Consider the following 21,010-nt stretch of genomic DNA (forward strand, 5'->3'; position numbering starts at 1 on the left):
GAAAACCCGCTTAAGTTCATCCTAGAATCAAAATACCAAAATAATGTAAGCCATAATGTGGAAGTCAATAGTGGAAAATTATATATAAATCTTGCTAATATTAACAAAATTATAGTTGTTCAAAATTAGCTCTTTCTCGTGAATTCACTGGCTCTTGGGATACCATAGGTAAAAGGTCCAGTAAAGTCAATAGTCGGACATACAAAGTACGCACATACTAGGAGCTATGCGTTAATGCAACCATCATGCAATCATATTCAAAGGACGAAAGTGGTCCTGTAGTTTCTAACTTGTTTATCTTTTATTCAAAGCGATGTTATAGGCCCAACATTTGGTGGGGATTTTGAAACGGTGGATGACGTCGACTTTGATATATGCGAAAAGTGGTTGTTAATTTTTTTTCACCGGGGAAAGATCTTATTTAATACTTTACGATAGAAAGTTTTGGGAATGGCCATATGGGAACACTCCATATTCACAATCCTAACTGCTGTATCATTTTGATAAAACATGTAGGACCTCCAAATATTTCATTGGTTTCTTCGGTAGCTTCGTGAAAAGTCTTCAAATATGTTGGAACTTGTTCTCCTGAGGTACCATTACAGAAGCAATGGTGTCTTTGCAATACAATGTACATGGAAATTGATCTTTTTTAGCAACAAAACCCCCGGTATCATTATTACTTCCTAGCTGCCTGGCGTCGAAAATTCTAAATGGCCTATACAATGACACGTCTTACTAGTCAGGGCTTAGCAGGTAAGAGTTTCTGTAAAACTTTAATGCGCTTAGTTCGAATTAACGAGAAGTGATAATCTGGCAACATTACTTCGAACCGTAAAATGTCTGAATTTCTCTCCATTTTGCAATCTTTCAGTTCAAACCACATATCTACCTTTAATTTTTGTTCGTTTTCTAACGATCCCCGAATTTGGTGGTCACTATGAAAACCCAGCCCAAAACCTTTCACTTTTGTGTCTTGAGCTCAAATCCTACACTTAACCCTTTCTTCAAATTAGGTTTTATGATAACAAAACTGAAGCATAGTTTTATCAAATATAAAATCGGAAAAATAGTAAGAAAAGTAAAGAAGAGGTTTTGAATACTCTATGCGATATATATCTATTGCAATTAACCACAATATTATAAAAGTATTCAAAATGTGCCTTCCAAAGTTATAAGCAGTTTTTTTTTTTTGATTTTATCTAGGCAATTCCATAAATTGATTTAACAAATAGTTATCTATATATACAACGTCAAATATGAACAGAACTCATAAACAAAATTCAAATAATTTTTATGTGTAGTGCTTATAAAAAATACAGTGCAAGAAAATTAAATAACAAAATTTGAAAAGATGACTATGGCATTAGCTTATGTCGACATGTCGTCGGTGATTGAAGTGCAGGTAATGAAATTGTTTTTAAGTTGAGCGAACTTCTTTTAATATTTTACTTTCTTATTTGAAGAAGAATAGGATTAGTCCTGCTTGAAATTATTTTTGTTGCCGGTGTATATACTGGTGTCTCCAGTCCTACTTGCATCATTGTTCAGCAGTAGCACCCGAAGTACCAGAATATATGTATACCAACAGTAAAAAGTAGGAAAATTCATATTTTTCCCAATAATTTAATTATATTTTAATTATATTTTTCTTCAAAAGTTTCAAACTATTAATTTCAAAGTATTCCTTCAAAACTTTGATAATAGTTAGAAATGCCTTCGTCCTTTAATTAAATTAAAATAATTAAAACCTCCTAGCAGAACTAAACGACATAGTCATCACTTTTTCTCTGGATAGCCTAAATTTCTATACAAAGACCCAAAATATTTTGCTACTAAGCAAAAAATTTGTGATATAATTATTTCATTACTAATTTATTCTTTTCTTTCATTTACAGGACCGCCTAACAAGCCATGGCAGCATAGGACTGTCTAGTGGTAGTCCAGCATACACAACACACACCGGCGGTCATGGCGGGCGAGGTGGACCGACAGGTGGTCATGGAGGAGGTCATAGTGGAACACATGGAACTGCCGCATCCATGCACCATCAGTCGCTGCAGTCCGATTTTCAACCACCGTATTTTCCACCACCGTTCCATCATGCAACACAAAGTCCACCACAACAACAAGTAAGTAACAGAAACTTGGTTGCTATATTTTTCTGAAAAATGGTTTACTTGGAAATAATCCACTAGATAGGGTATGCTATATAAATACGAGAATTTTCTACGTGTCTGAGGTTGATTCTCATCCCAGGAACCCCCTTATTTTAACTACCTTCGGTACTAGAAAAGATGATGCGGAAGTTTTAGCAAGGATAACTTGTCTAGGGGTTTTGTGCACTTATTGCATACCCAGCATATAGATAGTTCCCTGCAAACCTGTATCGGCATAGGCATAATGGTCCGTAACTATTCCGTCCAGTCTATCTTTATAGCGATTGTCCATTGGTCATCGTGGCAATAGTGTCCAATTTGTTGGGTTCAGGAGCGGTTAATCCAAAAGACAAACACGATCCTTTTACTGTCAGCACTTCCAAGAGTTCGGTAAAGACAAAAAAGAAAAGGCTACGCTTTCCAGTATTTATAACAGCCAGCAAGCTTTTTTGGTTATGGTTTTTTCAACCCAACCCGGAACCCCAGTGGCTCTCCTCGAATTATGCTAATAACGCACCAAAAGGTTTAATACCAGCAATTGTGAATATAAAAACCATACCTAATGGCATGGAATCTCTATAGTTTCTGTTCCTTTCGTTTTTTCTTTTATATGCATTTGTCTCCTATTGTGGCCTCAAATTGTTCCACCAGAGACTATCAAATGTAATTGTTTTACTTTGCTTAAGATCGTGGATGACTCTATTTTCACAATGACAGTAACTGACCACCTCAACTAAACGGCTGAGATTTTAGCAGTTGCAATCTTATTTAAAATCAAATTACAAAGTGCATAAAGTGCTCCATTCATCTATCTATCCATCATTTGTCATCTCGCCATCAGAGTTAACCGAGTAATCATACGTTTTCAACCACCTTTCTCTCATTCGGTGTAGCTTTATTTAATAATCTATTGTTCATTGGTCAATACGATAGCACATCCTCTTGTGGGACTAATAACATTTTTATTTGTGAATAGTGTACATCTGACTTAGAAAGTATTTTACTTTGACAACAACTAACTAAATTTTACAAAGGGTTCTTTACTAAATAACCTGTATGGATTGTTAACCTTTGGAGATGAAAGCAAAAACCTTGAGTCGCCACGTAAATTTGATAGAGTACGGAGCAGGGTTCAGTGAAGAGAAAAATGCCGAAAATAGGTTGAAGATTAGGATTGGGAAGATACGTTATAAATTACATAACTTCTTATATGGTATGGTATATGTAAGGACCAGTTCTTTCTGTTCTGACGGAAAATCGATCATCACTATTGAAAGAGAACAGGATTCATGGCAGTCGGTATGAACGAATCTTGACTTACAAGGCATATTCAATCTCCTATCCTCATATCAACTCCAAAACTCTATCATTCCATAAGAGCTTGGCAATGGTATCATCATTTCAGACTAACTCAAACTAAAGTTGAAAGTTGAAGCTCCTTAAATATTCACCTCAGTCATTCGCCCCTTTTGCTGCGATTAAAAAGTTTGCCCGACAATTCAGTGTTCAATTTTTTCTTTGTCAGGATATCAATGATTTGTATGTAAAAGAACTCATCCTCCTAAATGATAGAGGTCATCTACCTGACCTTACTTTAGTCCACGCAGACTCAATGTGCAGGGGAGAGTATGCCACAATTAGAAGGTTTCTTTAGATACCAAAGTAGTAGGTAACAATTTTTCACTTAATCGTGACCTGCCTGATCAAATTTTATAATTAATAATTGCGAGTCACCAGGAACAAAACCGTATGACAAGTTCTATACTCAAATACTGTATCCCAATAATAACCTTTGCTTGTCTCAACGGCGTGTGTTGCCCAAATTCAAATTTCAAGTTTTTGATAACTTTTCATAGTTGACATCCTGTTTAAATCCAACTCACATTCCAATTGGTTAAGCGTCAGCCCCCCCCCCCCATCTCGTTGCCCCAGTTCGAAACCACCTGGGTCACGGATGTTTGTGTTCGTCGTGGAAAATAACACTAAGGAAAGGATACTGTGTTTAGGTCCTGTACTTCAAAAAGGAGCGAAGCTCCGTTACTGGAACTGAACTGACCAAATTGTGCATTTGTTTCTATAGTACGAAAGCACATTCGTCGCTTCCTTCTTTCCTACAAAGCAAGAAAGATGAAGGAAATCACTACGAAATTCAGACCAGACTAGTCTTCGTTGTGTGATCCAGAAAGTTCGCCAGAGACAAAGTATTGAGAACAGCCCGACGCAACCTCGCGCTACCTAACCCTGCTTGTAATCGGGTATTCGTCTTCAGCCAGTTTCCTCTTCCCGACAACGGAAAACAAAACCCCTCTTCCATAAATCATAACAAAACAAATACTAACATCTCCTGTTCCATCTTTGATATCCTAAACGAAATAGAACATCGCCCAGGAATAGCACCTTGCTTAAGTCCTCCGTTTGTTCCCTAGTACGCGCTCTCTTCATTTCATCAATTAGAAACAAATGAACAAATGTTTTATAATATTTTTCATCCAGCCTACTTGTTTGGGTTCAAAAGACTAACCCAATGCAAAGTATTGGGGTCAGCTATGCATAGCTCCTCGATGCAATCTCAAGTTTCTAGCCTAATACTTCGATAGATAGTCGCGTTTCGAAAGTTACGAAAGTATTATCATTCACCTGATTGCAAGGAATGGCAGCTCCCAAAAGCTTGAGTAATACAACTTTTTAGCTTCCACCCGATAAGGCCGCATTCCAAAGACTCTTCCTTGCATGCCGCAAGCCAGGACAAAACGGTTCCTAATACTTCCAGAGACCTATGGAAAACTTTCCTTGTGAAGTCCACAATTCAACCTAAACATACACTCACAAGAATGAACTGACTCTCTGCTATGGTGCTCAGGAAGGCATCCTATCTTACTCTACAAGATGCGATGGGAATAATGAATAAGAATACTTACTTTGAAAGAAAAATGCATGCTTATCAAAACTTAGAAGATGAAGTCTTATGCACGAGCAGCCTGGCCGAAAAGTTAAATAGCTAATGCTATCCCTATTCGACAGACCAAAAGCGAAGTTCAGAGCCAAAATTTGATGTCGTCGACAAGTTCACTGATGTAAAACTAAATGTAAGTTGGGAATAGCCAAAATCATCATTCGAATTTACTCCTCATCCCTTCTCAAATTTCCCTACTCAGGGCTTAAAAGGGAAGCCTGGAGACGATGATTCTTTGGTCCAGTAGAGCGTAGGTCCCCGTTGATCATTTTTATAAAAAGCTTGACATTTTCCCTAGATGCTGTAACTGTAGTCCATGCTAATATTTGACATTTTTGCTCGCACAATAGTACAATATAGAACCAGCCGCCCCATCAATTCCTTCCGTATGGTCATGTTAGTATTCTCACACAGTTAGGAATAAAATTTTCATCTTTGATAAATTTTGGTGAGCACTTCTTGGAACTGGCACGTCTTGAGCCATAGAAGCTATGGGAATAGTCGATATTCCCATAACTTCTATGGCATGGGCAAAGAATCAAATACTGTGTGATCTAGAAAAATCTGAGGTTTATCATAGAAGAATCTAATCCGGTAGCAGTACTGATCAATACTCCCACACTTACAAGATACAAAATATGTACTTCGGTGTCTATACAACGGTAGCTGCGTTGTCGGCAGCCATCAAATGATTGACTCTCTTATACCATCTACTCATGTCGCTTTTCACTAGTGAAATTATAAGCTTATTCAGCAGTAGATCTTGCTAGGTTGGTAGTCAGCACCATCGTAAGTTGATCATGCCAGAGATTGCCAATGTCATCGTAGGTCTCAGCATTAACACCGAATACCTTCGCCAACAAAACTTGTCTGAATTTACATGGTATTTTCAGAAGCTGCACGACCTACTCAGAGATTGGTGTGTTCCTGCTAGAGATCCTCATCCGGAGCCACCGAAATAATGCTTATAGTGTGTAGCGGTATGATTTTATGTCCAAAGTCGCTCCCTGCCTGTGCTTTAATCCGATCACCATGGTCTAATTTCATGGGTTTCGAATTGCCATCGAAACCAACCTGCACTGAACAAGCACAACGATAACGGTGGTCAAACACAATATCTTTCACCTTTCTTCTATAATAGTATTCTCAACTGATTCCATGCTTTTTTTCCGATCAACTTTTCTCCCACCATGTTTTCCAACATTAGGGAGAATTTTCTAAAGAGCTTTTACATGGTCATAGCTGAACACCTATTGAACATATTGAAATTACATAGCAAATGCAACATCGATTAATCGACATAATATTTAGGATTTATATCCCTACTCAGCCTTGATTCTGCAGATTAAAAAGAAGCCGTATTACTATCAGAAAAGGCTACGCTAAGCCGAATACATGATAGCTGACAATTTAACAATGAGTTGATATTAGACTAGAACTATCCTATATCTCGCACTCTCTTACACGAAATGCTGACAAATAATCCAGCTAATTGCAGATGATCATCGAGTCCTTTTTACAGATAAAAAAATATTGATGATTATGCCGGAACACATTCGATAAAATCATTAGCCATTAAGAGCTAGGAAAGTATCCTCCGATTATCGTGGCAAAATGGTGTCGCAAAAGCATTTCGCAGAGTGTGAAAATCAATGAACCCGTGAGCGAGCCTCTTAGTACCTCAGTTTGGCACTACCTTTACTGTCCTTTTTCCCGGTTTTTTTGACAGAAGACATTTGAACTCCAAATTCATTTAATTTTAATGCGATACGTGGCCCACTCTATATGGAAAAATCATGAGGTTTAGTTACAATGAGCGTAAAGGATTAGAAGAGAAGAGTATCTGACCTTTTTTAGCAGCTATTGCCAACTAGAAAAAATGTGAAGGGCAATGCATATATTTCCAAGCCAACCAGCAAATATTCTTTCCCTACTCTAAAGCCAAGTGTACGGAACAAAACGAATCCGCTAAGGCCCAGGTTCTTATGCTATGTACCTGGGAGCAACTTCCTCTCTTGTAGTCCATGGACTCCTCTTTTTGTATTAAACACCCAAGTTCAAAAAGAAGAAGAAAAAATCTTGACTGACGGTTTCGTCCAGAGCAGAGGCAACTCAACAGACACTGCCTCACCTCTGCCCTGGGAGCAATGTGACCGAAAGTGGCGATAGGTGGTAATCGCTCCATTTATATATAATTGCAAACAGGACATGAGTGCGAATTATATTGAAGTGCTCTAGCTCTGCTTTTCGATCAAAAGCTTTTCTCTTGTTGTTTTCCTTATACATTGCACGGCCCGGTCATGCACATGCCCATGATACGTGCTAGCGAATGCATTTTGTAAAGCAGTACGTCTCGGGATGCGAAATTTGGAAGTATTTACGTGTTGCTTTGAATTGCATGATCGAATGCTGAGTCGCGGGCTGTTGTGCGTATGCGTGCACAGCGGAGACGTGAAACGCCCGCAGTGTCAACGCCTCCGCCGAGGCTCTGAACTACCGCCGACATATCTGGCGGCCAGCGCGGTACCTTACCGGTCTTCTCGCCGTACCTTAGCATGATGTCTCTGCTTTTTACACTAAATTCCTTAAGATAGTTTGACGTTCATTTTTAATAAAAAGGGAAAATGTACCGTATGTCCTTATTAATCAATGCATAGCGCGACAGGAATCTGTGTCGTACTAGATATAAATTCGAAAAATCACCAAATGTCCCAATAAATTATTATCCAGTAAATTTACAAAATTCCGATGTTTTTTTTTATTATTATATTAAGTGAAGATGCTCTGGATGATTCAAAGAGGAAAACTTGTTAGGGGTTCTTGTTCAAGTTTTCTAGAACGCCTGCTACCCCATAAGCAACGAAGCAGAGTTACAAGGCAAACGTACTAGGAAAACTCTTGGATGGTGCCCAGTAGTAGTAAGGCTGTATTTAGATCGATCGTGCAAATTAAATGGTGTTTTTTTGTAAAAAACTTTGTGTGCGACTATGCGAAACGGAACAAACCGTAAAACTCAGGAATCAGTCGAAGAAAGACGTTGTGTGGGGATACCAAGGAAAAATAGAAACTCCAAAAGCCGCACATTCTAAAGATCTGAAATAGTCGCGACACCCTCAAGTTTTTTGTTTGAGTTGTCTTCTTTTAATTTGCCAAGGGATGCGAACCTTGCGTTTTAATTTCACGGAATATCCCTTTATGGCATTTCAAGTTTTGATGCAATCTATAAACAGCGGGTCAAGGACACGGGAAATTTTCGCAATTACGTGTGAGGGACTGTAGTGCCTTAAAATTCTCTCCTACATTCCCGAGCCTGCCTAACACAGAGGGATGCAAGCGTGTGTCGAAGGTATAATAAATAATAATATAAATCAATGGAGCTACCAGTAATATAGTGTCACCATTTCTTTCGGTTTTTGGGATAGCTTATTTCTCTTAGTTAACTTCGATCAACTCAGATGTTCTTTTAGTAATCGCTCAAACGACCTCATTTCTGAATAGAAGGAAAGTACTGGTCAGTACTCCTAATTATTCTACCAATAGTAACACTAGCTAGCCTCTTATTTATACCTCCAGATGACCATTCAATTACTTCTCTCGTACTTAAGAGCCATCGTTTTGTAAAGGATGTTATCATCTTTAGAATGTGTCAATAAAGAAAAAGCGAATATCAAACTAAGTTTCTATTATAGATGAACTTCATTGAGTTATCTTGAAAGATAATAACTTTTGACCATATTTTCTATTGAAAAAGTTCAATCTGAAAAGTCAAACGCATTCAACATGAACTTTGATCGATGATTCAAACATTCCAACATCTTTTTTACAAATAACAACTGGAGACAACAGTTAGCTGCACATAGTCAGAAAAATAATTCCATTTTTATTTGTTTCTTTTTCAAAAAATCTAACACAAAAACAAAGTTGTCGCATAAATTCTATGAAATAATTGCAGAAAACCAATCACAATCCGAAACCAGCACATAGGTCAAGACCGGTTCCCTAGTATGGAAGTATCATCATGAATAAAACTTGATTTAAACTTGATTAGAAGATATAAATCTTTTGTATAGTTTTCAATTTCAAAACTCAACAATACGCACTTCAATTCCTTTCATCCCAAACAAGTAAATCGTCTAGCCATTCATGGCAAAAAAATATATGCATAATCATCAAAAAGAGGAAAATATCGTTCCAATATTTTTGAAAAAAAAGATTGCAATATACTATAATCTAATCAATTTATTGCAAAACTGTAAAACAGAATGGTACCAAGTATTGTTTTTCAGGCCAATCCTCCAAAATATGCATTCATATGCTAATTATTAGGAGTAGTGTCCGGGTAGTTATTTCATGTAGTCATTAAAACAGATCTACCCTCTTCATGCCTTTAGACATTAGATTTTCAACTAATGTGAAAAGTATCTATAGCTCGTGCCATTAAAATCAAATCAAAAAGTTTGCTGAAGAAGCTAACAATAAAAACAAAGAAGAATGACCAAAGGGGATTTAAATATGAATCAAATGTTTGCTTCGTTCTATACAATAAGTTTGGACCATAGAGGAGCCAGACGTGGCATCGAAATCAGCTTCAAATGGCAGAATTAAATCTAGAATGAATTTATTCTAATAAGTTTCGCGGAAAGTTCAAAGTTGTGTCAAATAAACTGTCTTTATTTATGATTTCCATATTCCAAATGATATGATTAGTAAATGGCTATTAGTGCTCGTGATTTATTATGAATATTATGTCGCCTATAGGACACAAACATTAGCTTATGGAAAAATTAAGTCATAAGCCCAATACCCACCGAATAAATTTGTATATCATATCGTAATTTATAAAAAGATAAATGCCTCTAAAAGATTTACTTTGAACAATGATGTTGTTTCATTGGTATTACAAACTAAACTATTTACATCTTAATTTACAGAACCACGGTCCACTAGAATATTTGGGAACTGATCCTTACGGCCAACCCCTATCATCATTACATCATGCGCCGCTTCATCACTACAATCAACTGGCAGGATTACGGCCAACACAAGATCAACTTGGCATACATCGATCTCATCGTGAAGCTGAACTGCAAGGGCACGTGGTGAGTGATAATTTATAATTCTTCTACGATTTATCCATCTCTGGAATTTTTTAATTTAAAAGACTAGCCAAAAGATACAGCTAAGCTCATTTCTATCGAAAAGATTAAACGGGATATTCGGAACTGAATGGCAGAATATCCTACTACAGTTAGGTGTATTATGAAGTGGTTTGTCGCAGTTCCACCGTGAATAGGTGGTAGACGTCTATTTTTCGGTTTCTCCAATATCGTAATTGAATTCAGTTTCAATTTACACATTATGATCATTTAGGCTTATATTTATTAAATTCAAAGATATGTGCGTGTGTTCTTACGCCTATCGTCAGCAGTTGGGTGTTCTTTCTAATGGGAGTCATAACAACCTTCTGATGTCTATTGCTGAAGCTTTCTCAAGTGGTGGAGCATTTCAATGGCAAACAGGTTTCAAGCTGTAGATGCAGAGACTTGATATTCTCTATATGAATCTGGAGCGTAAAATACAATCTGTAATGTGATCAGCGTTCTTGGGTGTTTGTAGGTAATCACATAATGGATTTATGTATGAAGTTTAATAATTGAATTGCCTATTATTATTTGCTTAAAGATCCGTTTCGATGAACACCTTTAGACAGTAGGTCAAACATTTAATAAATTAAATTAGTTACAAAGTAGGACAAATCTAATGACAATGTTTTCACATTTTTATAATCCAAGTGAAATATGACAAATGAGTGAGTTCGTTATATTAATTAACAGCCAGCTTGCTTTTAGATGTGGTTGAAGCAAAAATTAAATAAATATGTGATCTAACGTATATTTAGGACTTGAAAATGTAGTTACGAATGTACAACTGTGATCAAAAAATAAGGTGAATTTGTTTATGAAATGTAAATCCTTTATCTATTCTTCTAAATCAATTTCATCCCTTTCAAAGTAATCCCCGTACGATTAAACGCACTTTTGCCAACGCTTTTTCCTGGAAACAGTAGGAATAGTCTTTTTTCGGTATAGCCTTCAAGAGCTTTTTCGATTCGGTTTTTATTTCCTCAATCATATCAAAACGGCGTCCCCGCATTGACCTTTTGAGTTTGCTGAATAGCCAGAAGTCGCACGGAGCCAAATCAGACGAATACGGTGGTTGCGGAATGGTATGAGTCGACTTTTTGGTGCATGGTGCATTATCGTGATGAAGGTACCAAGAGTTGTTCGCCCATAATTCTGGCCGTTTCAAACGAGTAGCTTCACGCAAACGACGCATAACGCTCAAATAATATTCTTTGTTGACAGTTTGGCCCGGCGGAAGAAATTCATAGCGCACCACACTACGATAATCAAAGAAAACTGTCAACATGACCTTGATTTTCGATCGACTTTGCCTTGGTCTTTTCGATCTTTCTTCACCTTTTGCACGATATTCGCTGGATTGGTCGGTGGTTTCAGGGTCATATGTATAAATCCAAGTCTCGTCTCCAGTAATGATGCATTTCAAGTCGCCCTGATAGTCACACAGCAAAGTTTCACAAACATCAATGCGACCCTTTCTTTCCAAAAAATTGAGCGATTTTGGCTCCAATCAAGACTTGACGCGTTTGAGACACAAAACATCCTTCACAATGGTTTGAGCTGAGCCGCACAAGAATATTCGTTCTGCAAACAAAATTTGATGCAAGTTCTTGGCTCAACAAAATCACCCAGACAGTCCTACCAACCTAGGAAAAAAATTTGCCTGCCTTCCTAATGCCCGGGTGTTTTAAACGACAATTTGACCTTACTTTGTGATCACAGTAATATATTATAGTATATAGTATTGCTTTTAAAATTAATTTTTATAGTGATCCGGATGGTCCGGCTCGCTTAGTGGGAGGTTGCGATTCAAATCTCCCTGGTAGGGTGGGATATCTATTTTGGCACAAGCCAACTCAGCTATGAATGAGTGCCTGAGTCAAATCAGGGTGGTAACCAGAGAAGGGTATAATTCTAACTACATTGCATCTCTAACACACATTAAAATCCAAAGCATGTTGTTGGGTTATCGATTATTATCTCCGACTTGTCACAATCTTGGATAGCCGGATTTTAACTATTAACTAGCGATACGTCCCAAGCAGTCTTCCACGGATGATCCTACCTATTTGAGTATAGAGAAGCTTTGGCAGCGGTAGCTTTGCTTATTAGGAATATCCACCGAGCGCCCCCCACAACATCAATTACGTTTGCTGTACGATTTGAACTAGAAAGCGAGAATCCCAGGACATCTGGGAAAGCCGTGACGGATTTAATTACAATATCTCTAACTGAAAATATTTTGGGAACTATGTACATCTCAATATGCCAAATTTCTTTGATTTCCCGATCCAATAGCTCATGGTCACCCCCCCCCCCCCCTCCCTGATCTTGACGTATTTCCGCTCAATGTTGATATGTGGGAACAGCAGCACCGACAATAGACGCAGAGGGAAGCGTCGTGTCAATTAACAGAACAGAAGACTTGTTGGGTGGAATATGGCGATGAGTTGAAATTTGCTAGTCTCAAGAAAAGCCGTAAACAAAATTTTCGAGTGCACCCAGCGGTTCATTTCGGTAAGCTAGGCCATCAGCGTATCTTTGTACGTGTTAGTATGCCTCTCTGTATATAGCACCAGCACCATCACAGTGCAACCACATATAATGTATTCTATTGTTTCTAACGTCGAAGCACACAACCTGCGCTGGTCGTTCTTAACCCGCTCCTTCATTGTAAATTTTTAATGATAGCCCGCATAAAACCCTCGATCTCAACTGCCACCCGTTAGATAAATGCTGATCGATGAACGGCTGATAGACAAAAACGTGATTAATAATAGCTTAATCATTAATACAGGCATAGGACATCGATTAGCCAGGAATGTTGGACGCTGTTAGAACCCTTCATCAGATTCGGTAGACCTTCTGTTCTTCAGACAGAGTGTCATTACTCTGGAGATGCGCACTAATCCCTCTACTAATAACGGTAGTCGGTCATATGTCTGCAGGATGACATACCGTGTCCTTTTTACGAACAAAGTTGGTAATTCCCGCAGTGAGAAAGAGTGGGAATTCCTCCGACTAACTAATGACTTCGTTTATCCTATATGTCAGCAGATTGTATTCTGGTAAACTTTTTATAACAAAAAATCTGCACCCTTTCGGGACATTTATGTCGAATCTTCTGTCCGCAATAGTGACATGGCGAGTGCCTTCTGCAGTAGTCGACTCATTATTATTTCTATTATTATTCTATAGTGATGATTAAGTCCTAGCCCTTCTCAAAAGAAATTCACAACACAATAATTTTAACAAATTGGACAACATTGTCTGTTAACTATTCGTACTCTCTACCAATGCCAAATTTCTTAGTATGTTTCTATATTTTTTTAGACTTCCCTTACAATTCGTTGTTACCAGCTCTTAACACTACCAAATCATGAAAGTGTCAGCTACTTGTTATCAATTTATTCCGGTATTGAGGGCCATCATCATCATCAACAGCGCAACAACCGCTGCCCGGTCTAGGCTTTCCTTAGTAAAGAACTCCAGACACCCTAGTTTTCGCCAAAGTGCACCAATTCGATATCCCTAAAAGCTATCTGACGTCCTGACCTCCGCCATCGCTCCATCTTAGGCAGGGTGTGCCTCGTTTTCTTTTTCTCCCATAGATATTGCCTTATACACTTTCCGGGCTGGATCATCCTCATCCACACGGATTAGGTGACCCGCCCACCGCAACCTGTTGAGCCGGATTTTATCCACAACCAGACGATCGTAAAATCGCTCATAGATTTCGTTGTTATATAGGCGACGGTTTTGAGGGCCAGCCTATCACTTTATTGGATTTACTCGCCCCGGTGTAGCAAAACTTCACATCAAGAAATGGAGGTTTATCATTATATTCAATTTCCATCGAAAATTTAGTATTTTTGTAGAAATTGTTCGCATGGCTCAAAAACAAGTGATCCCATTACAAAACATGATAATATACGATAATTCTAACAAGATTTTTTTTATCGGAATGCTGGTAAAGGGACTTCTCACAGACATCCTGAAATTTTATGTTACATAGAGTAGACAAAAGTTATAACATTAAGACCGACCATAAGGTCTTAAGGTCATAACTTTTGTGTGAACTTCGAAGGAACAATACACTTTTTGTACTTGTGGACCTGCAGAAACCAGGCTCTTATAATTGGACAATTGTGAATATATTTGCTGGTGTAGCTAGATGAATTAGGCCACCTGTTCGAAGCATCTTAGCATCTTGCTGTACAGAACATTATCATACTATCGTATGCCTGACGGAAGTCAACGAGCAGTTGGGGTACATCGATATCGTATTCTAGTACTGTGAATAACTGGTTCGTTGTCGGTAGTCCGGATCTGAAGCCACCTTGGTATTCCCGATGTTGTTGTCTGTACACTCTCTCAGTCGTCGTCCGATTAGCACCTTGTGGGAAGTGAACAGCAATGAGATCCTGTGTTGTTTCCGCAACGCTGGCGATCACCCTTTTTGTTTCTTGGAGAAATTACGCTTTTCTTGCAGTCGTCAGGTATTTGTTCGGTTGTCCAGATTCTGTTGATTAGTTTGCAGATTCGACTGGTGAGCTTCTTTTAAGAGCACCACTGGAGGGGGGAGTTTAAAACCTATCTGTTTCACTGTGCTAAACGCTTCTATACATTTTCCTTCTTCAAACCGTCGGCAAGTGTTAAAGTTTAGTTAGTTCGTAATACTTGTTATCTGCGGCTCGGGTTCATCTTTAGTAGTCGGTAAGCTTCCCTTTTCTTAATAATCGCTTCCAGGTAGGCATCATTGAACCGTCCGTTAGGGTTCCTCCGTTCTACATGCACAGGAGTGTTTTTAGCTGCACTCTGGATACCATCTCTAATTTTCGACATTTTTCGTCATGACTTTCCTCACCACCGTGAGGCAGTGCGTCGAATTGTACCTTCACTGTCGAGATGTAAGCCTCTCTGACCGTGTCGTCTTTCAACTTTTCACATTGATTTTAGGAGTCCAGCTCCTGCGTTTGTGACTGTTTTTGACTATTTCCCTCTAACTAGGAAATGGTGGTAGCGTCCTCACCTCCAATTTGTTTAAGGCAGCTCCCCTTACGACGAGGACGTAGTCGATTTGATTGAATGCCTGTCCGTCTGGCAATGACCACGCCATTTTATATATGTTCCTATGGGGGAAACAAGTAGAGCTTACTACAAAATTTTTGCTGCTGGTGAAATTGATGATTCCTTGGCTATAATCGGTTGTTTTCCCATAAAGGCACTGCCCTCGTGTCATGCCTCTATGATACAGTTCGTTGCCAATTTTAGCGTTGAAGTCTCCAAATAACGCTTTCATGCCACTAAAGGGGAACCCGTCAAAAATTCAGTCCAGTAAAATTTAGAATTCGTCTTTAATAACATCACCTTTGTCCTCCGTTAGTGCATAGCATTTACTATACCACACATTGAGAAACTTCATCTTCAAGCAAACTAAGCAGATTCGTTCATTATTCGGTTTGAAGTCAGCTACCCGCTGCCTAAATATCTTGTTTATGACAAAGACAACACCTAATTCCCTACTTCCTCGCTCTATGCCGCTGGTAAGGTCCGCAATCATTTACGGGAGGATGCAATATTGTTACTACTACTACTCTTTTCTGGAGAAGATCCCGTGAGGATTCCGATCTGGGTGCCTTCCTCCATGCCTTTTCATTGTTTGATTCTTGTCTGCACCAAACCATCCTGTACAAACTCATCAGTATCCTTGGTTGTATCGTAAAAGTGGTAAAATTTTATCACATATTATAAGCGGGTATTCCATAAGCAAATTTAAATCTTGAAGATATGAAACTAGTAGCGTGGGCTCAGAATTAGAGCAACTCACGTTTACGTGACCATTTTATGCCCCTTACGTAAAATACTGGTTGCTAAAGGAAAAGAAAAAGGCAGGTGCTGGTGAAATTCGTTGCTGTTTGTCAATTATTGTATTTTACAAGTACTTAACGTTCATCTCTAGTAAAATTATATATTGGATATATTGTTCGCGGTGCTTGTAAGCGATTTTTGCTTCTTCCCTTGTTCCAAGCCCCCTTGAGAACGAGTGGAAAATCTTTGAAGCTTTCTGGACACCAAGTTTTCCGTTCAAATCACAGAAACTGTTGCTAGGTACCCTAGCGATGCTCTTTTACAATCCCCTCCTGCAAATCCTGCCATCAAACCGTTCGCCATTTTGCCCTTCATTTCTCGATACTACCACAGTCTGGGACCGACTATGCACTACTGCCTTTATCTGCTTCGACCCGTTGATTGGAAACGCACACGATTGCAACTGTATCTAAAAGTGCACAACAATGTGGCCTTATTAACACAAAAAAAAAAGGAGAACGGACGTTTTAATTTTACGGAGCATATAATTATATATTTCTTAAATGGGATTCATGGTCTCGATTGTTTTTATGTTGGATAGATTTTGGGAAGAAACTTTAGAAGAGAGATCAAAAGGATGATTGAAAATGAATAGTTAAAGCACGTGAATTTTTTTATTGAGGTGGAGCTATGGTGGGATTTATATGGTAAAACTAGGAAATAGGTGAAACCTTACAACTCCTCTCCGTGTTTAAAATTATATTCAATCTTATTTCGTGGCCTGTTGTAATTTTTTCCAACTTACTCGCACAAAAACTTGGCGTACCTGGCTAGCCTCTTCAAACTGCAATATAAGAAACTTTTTACTGATGTTCTGCTTTTGCCCAAAAGGAATTGCAGGTAGAATATAAAAAGTTTTTCTAAATAATGAGGTAAACCAAATGCATCGTTCAGTTTTAATGAATGTCAAAAAATACGGAACAAACGTAGCATCTTTCAAATTCAAACCAAAACTTATATGTCTGAGACCCCCTTGTAGCCTTAAGTCTTCTCAGGTGTAGTATACACCTCCAAAACATGATTCTGTTTGAGAGCACTCTATTCAAAGAGTTATGTTTCACCTTATCCAGGAGTTATGCTTATAAGTAAGCCTGATTCGTTTCGCAGGAATATGCTAGCATCGTACAAAAACTTACAAAGATCAATATTTAAACAAGTCGGGAAACCGGAAGCTAGACGCTTCAGGTACGAAAGGTTTTCTGTATTTCTTAGTACGTAGCACGTAATATATGCATATGTCCACTTTCGGGTGATATTGACGTTGATAGTCTTCAATTTTCAAACAAGCAACAGCTTCGACGTATTATAAATTTGTTAGTAATAGTGCGATTTCCATCAAACTTGGTATGATCATGTTCTACATTATAGCCTACATTACTGCAGAATTTCGTGCAGCTAGGATGAATTTAAGGGGGGTTTCCAGCCAATTACAAAAAATTATAGTAATATACTATTATTAACTTTCTTTGAACAGATATCTGTATGAAAGGTATTTCGGAGCCAAGGCACCATATAGTGGCAGCCTACTGATTTTTTTCAGATTTTTCGGTTTGGTAAATTCTGAGAATGGCTCCTTAAAGAAATGATCACTTTCAACCCCCCGCACTCCCCACGTTTCCAAGAAATGTCAAAACTAAGACCGGCTTCGAAAAGTACTAATCGGGACCTTTAATTTGATACCCCGCATGACTATATTTGATGAAAAAAAATTTTACACCCCCCTTTTGCATGTATAGGGACCCCCCCTTAAATTCAACGTAAAAGGATGTAATTAACTGTATGTGTGAGCGTTCACAGTTCCCACCTTTCTACAAAATTTGGTGTCAATCGCTATCTGAGAAAAATGCGTGTGACGGACAGACAGACAGACAGACAGACGGACAGATAGACAGACAGACAGACATACAGACGGTAAACCGATTTTAATAAGGTTTTGTGTTTACACAAAACCTTAAAAAGGAACAACATAATAGTTTAATATTACAATAGAACCTTCGTACCAGCCCTTTGGTTAGTTAATAGTTCCTCATTTATTCAAATTATTCTGCTAACATTGAAAAGGCACGAATTTTTATAAATTACAAATTCGTTTAAAATATTTCCACAAAATTTCATGTAAATAAATATAACTATAACGATTTGAGCTTCTCGTTAATCTAATAATTAACTAAACATAACCTATGAAATTCGACCTTCCCTTCAGCTTCTTCGTAATCCATTTCCACTTCAAGAAAATTATATGTATAAATCATGTTAAGACATGGTTTCCAAGTCGTCTGACCTGACCTGATAATCCATTATGTCTGTTTTCTCGTTGAAGAATGTGTGACGAAGTGAAGAAACCTTCAGAAATAACAACAAAAATTAAAGACGGTAGAATGAGAGGCCCACGCAGAAAACTAGAGTTGATCTTTAGATAATTTTTCGCTAATCCAACCTGCGTAGGAATTCTGAAATGTGTATATGTATTTACGCACGTTCGTTAACCCATACTTCATCTTTATTAAATCTTTCTTTTACAAATGGGAAAAAAACAAATGCGAATATTTTTGCAGGAAATATACAATAACAATATCCATTGACTTTTATTTTTTCCCACTTTTCCAAAGCAAAGTTTAAATTTTCAAAAATTAAACTGTAAAATTTATAAACGGTTATCAATTTACTTATTCTCCAAATGTATGGTTGTAGGCTGATTTTATGATTTCTTCATTAATCGAAATTAGTCTCAAACACTACAAATAAAAACCTCAAATTATTGGAAAGCAAAAATAGGCAAGTGCACCCAAAATCTTTATCAGGATTTGGAAAACGACCCCATGGTTTAAGCAAAACCTAATGTTGAATTTCATTTAAAAATGCCATCATCATGTTTTGGAAGTTAAAAAATGATTAATGATAAATATCCTTTATTTAGAACGTATAAAACAAAATGCTGGAAAAGCATGTGAAACTGGAATGAAAGTCAGGTCAGCTTACAAATTGAAAGACCCCTTTCACCATACTCGTATATCCGTAAACACCCTTCCTTATATCTGATAATTGACAAGAGAAGGGTTAACACCAACTTCTTCACCGTCATTCCTCCAATCTGAATTTTAATTAAACATATTGTTTATCGAATAGTCAAGAGGAATTTCATGTTACAACCAATTGAACTAGAATAGGCTTTCTATTTTTATACGTATCTGTCTACAATTTTTTTCCATTTTAATCTTTCCATTCTCAGATTTAAGATAAGTGAATAGCAAAAAGAAGCATTATAACCAATTGAAATGTCATTGAACGCCCCGCTCTTCACATACATATATGGTATCGTCCGTAACTAACTAATGACTACGGACGGGTACTTTAAACTTGAAAACTAGTTGATGCAATATTTATCTAGTTTCGTTAAGCACAATACTATTAGTTCGATATATCGTGGAGTATCTGTAAATTACTTGTTTGTATTAAAATTCTTCTTCGAATACTTACTGGTTGTTTTTCTTTCGCCTCTACATATATATGTCCATAATATATTATAATTATAAGCACTTATTGTTTAGCAACCATCCCAAGAATCTGTCGGTTCCTGTGTTTACCAAACTCTTAACCATTGGAGAAGGGCTTGTCTTGTAATTACTGATTGTCTGTTAAGTGCTACAGATTTTCAAGTCTAATGTTCTTGTAAAAGATACTAAAAGTCGACGTAGAAAGTGTTATTTCGAAATCAAGTAGATGAGGGAGTTTGTAGAACTCGTTAAAATTTTGTTTAGCAAGAGTGGCGCATGGTCTAATTACTGTATCTTCACTTTACGTGCTATACTTTTCGGCTTTGAAAGTTTCATTTCTAAGGTGAAACTAACGATTTACTTTAACGAGACACACTCAATGGAACAGAAATCGTCACTTTCCACCACGTACCCTAGGTACCTTCCTTAAAAAACATATTTGAATACGAACCTATTGGATTGGATTTTTTTGTTCAACTGAATAAAGTATCTTAAATCTAATCGGTCTTGTACGATCGATCGAACTAATTCAAAAGTCATGTTTCGTAGCTTAAAAGCAAAACAGATTTTAGATTTATTCCACTGTTGCCATATAAAGATGGGATAATAACAAAAAGAAATAAAAAACAATAATTTCATACCTGATAATTCTTCAATTGAAAATAATGTTAGTTACCGCCACCGTCACTCCTGATGCTGCCAGTAACATGGCATTCGACTTGGGTTGTTTTTAACGAACACCACAACGTTGGAGACTGCGATTACGATATGAAAAGATCAAATTCTTAAATCTTATTTGGAACTCATGCAAAGACTTAGAGGATAATCCTATTTGAAAGTTTGCGTTTTCGTTGAATCCACTTTGTTGTTGTTCATTTGAGTTAATAGATTTGTAGAATAGGGGATTGGAGCTATTTATGAATAGGAATAGGTTTTTCATAGTACTTTTAAATCAGGTCTTATCAGGAGCATGTCTCTAGGTGAACTACATGGCCATGGAAATACTGTACACTGAAATCAATGAAAATTCCTATTTTCAAAATAGTTTGAACCCCAAAAAAAGCCTTAGATGTTCAAATATATAATCTTATTTTTTTATTTAAGCTTGATGTCATCAGAAAAATAGTTTTCACAATTGAAATTGAATTGGTACTTCGTTCTATTAAACAATATTGGCAAAATACATATGTTTTATGCCTGGCGCCTACAGGCCTACACATGGTTTTCGCTATCCCACCTTGCCGTAACAAGATACAAAGAGACGTTTCTTATTCTCTTAATAGAAGGTTGAAGAAAGAGGGGAAGGATAGGTGGCCAAATCAAAGATAGTTCCATCTACAATAATTCATTACTTTTGCAACCACAATACACCATTTAGATATAAAATATAAA

General features: G+C 37.5%; 1 protein-coding gene across 7 annotated transcripts in view; it reads left to right on the plus strand.

Annotated features, from left to right (window-relative positions):
- The window catches only part of LOC119649167 (transcription factor AP-2-epsilon), a 361,599-nt gene that overhangs the window by 306,376 nt on the left and 34,213 nt on the right, over positions 1–21,010 (plus strand). For 4 of the 7 annotated variants that reach the window (XM_038051193.1, XM_038051194.1, XM_038051195.1 and 1 more), the window contains exons 2-4: positions 1,207–1,405; positions 1,899–2,132; positions 10,044–10,211. In XM_038051193.1, coding sequence (XP_037907121.1) covers positions 1,355–1,405; positions 1,899–2,132; positions 10,044–10,211 — 453 coding nt within the window. In that variant the 5' untranslated portion in view covers positions 1,207–1,354. The remainder of the gene's footprint in view (positions 1–1,206; positions 1,406–1,898; positions 2,133–10,043; positions 10,212–21,010) is intronic. The other 3 variants (XM_038051198.1, XM_038051192.1, XM_038051197.1) reach the window with 1 other exon arrangement.

This window comes from Hermetia illucens, chromosome 2 (genome assembly GCF_905115235.1).
Source record: "Hermetia illucens chromosome 2, iHerIll2.2.curated.20191125, whole genome shotgun sequence".
NCBI classification, from domain to species: domain Eukaryota; kingdom Metazoa; phylum Arthropoda; class Insecta; order Diptera; family Stratiomyidae; genus Hermetia; species Hermetia illucens.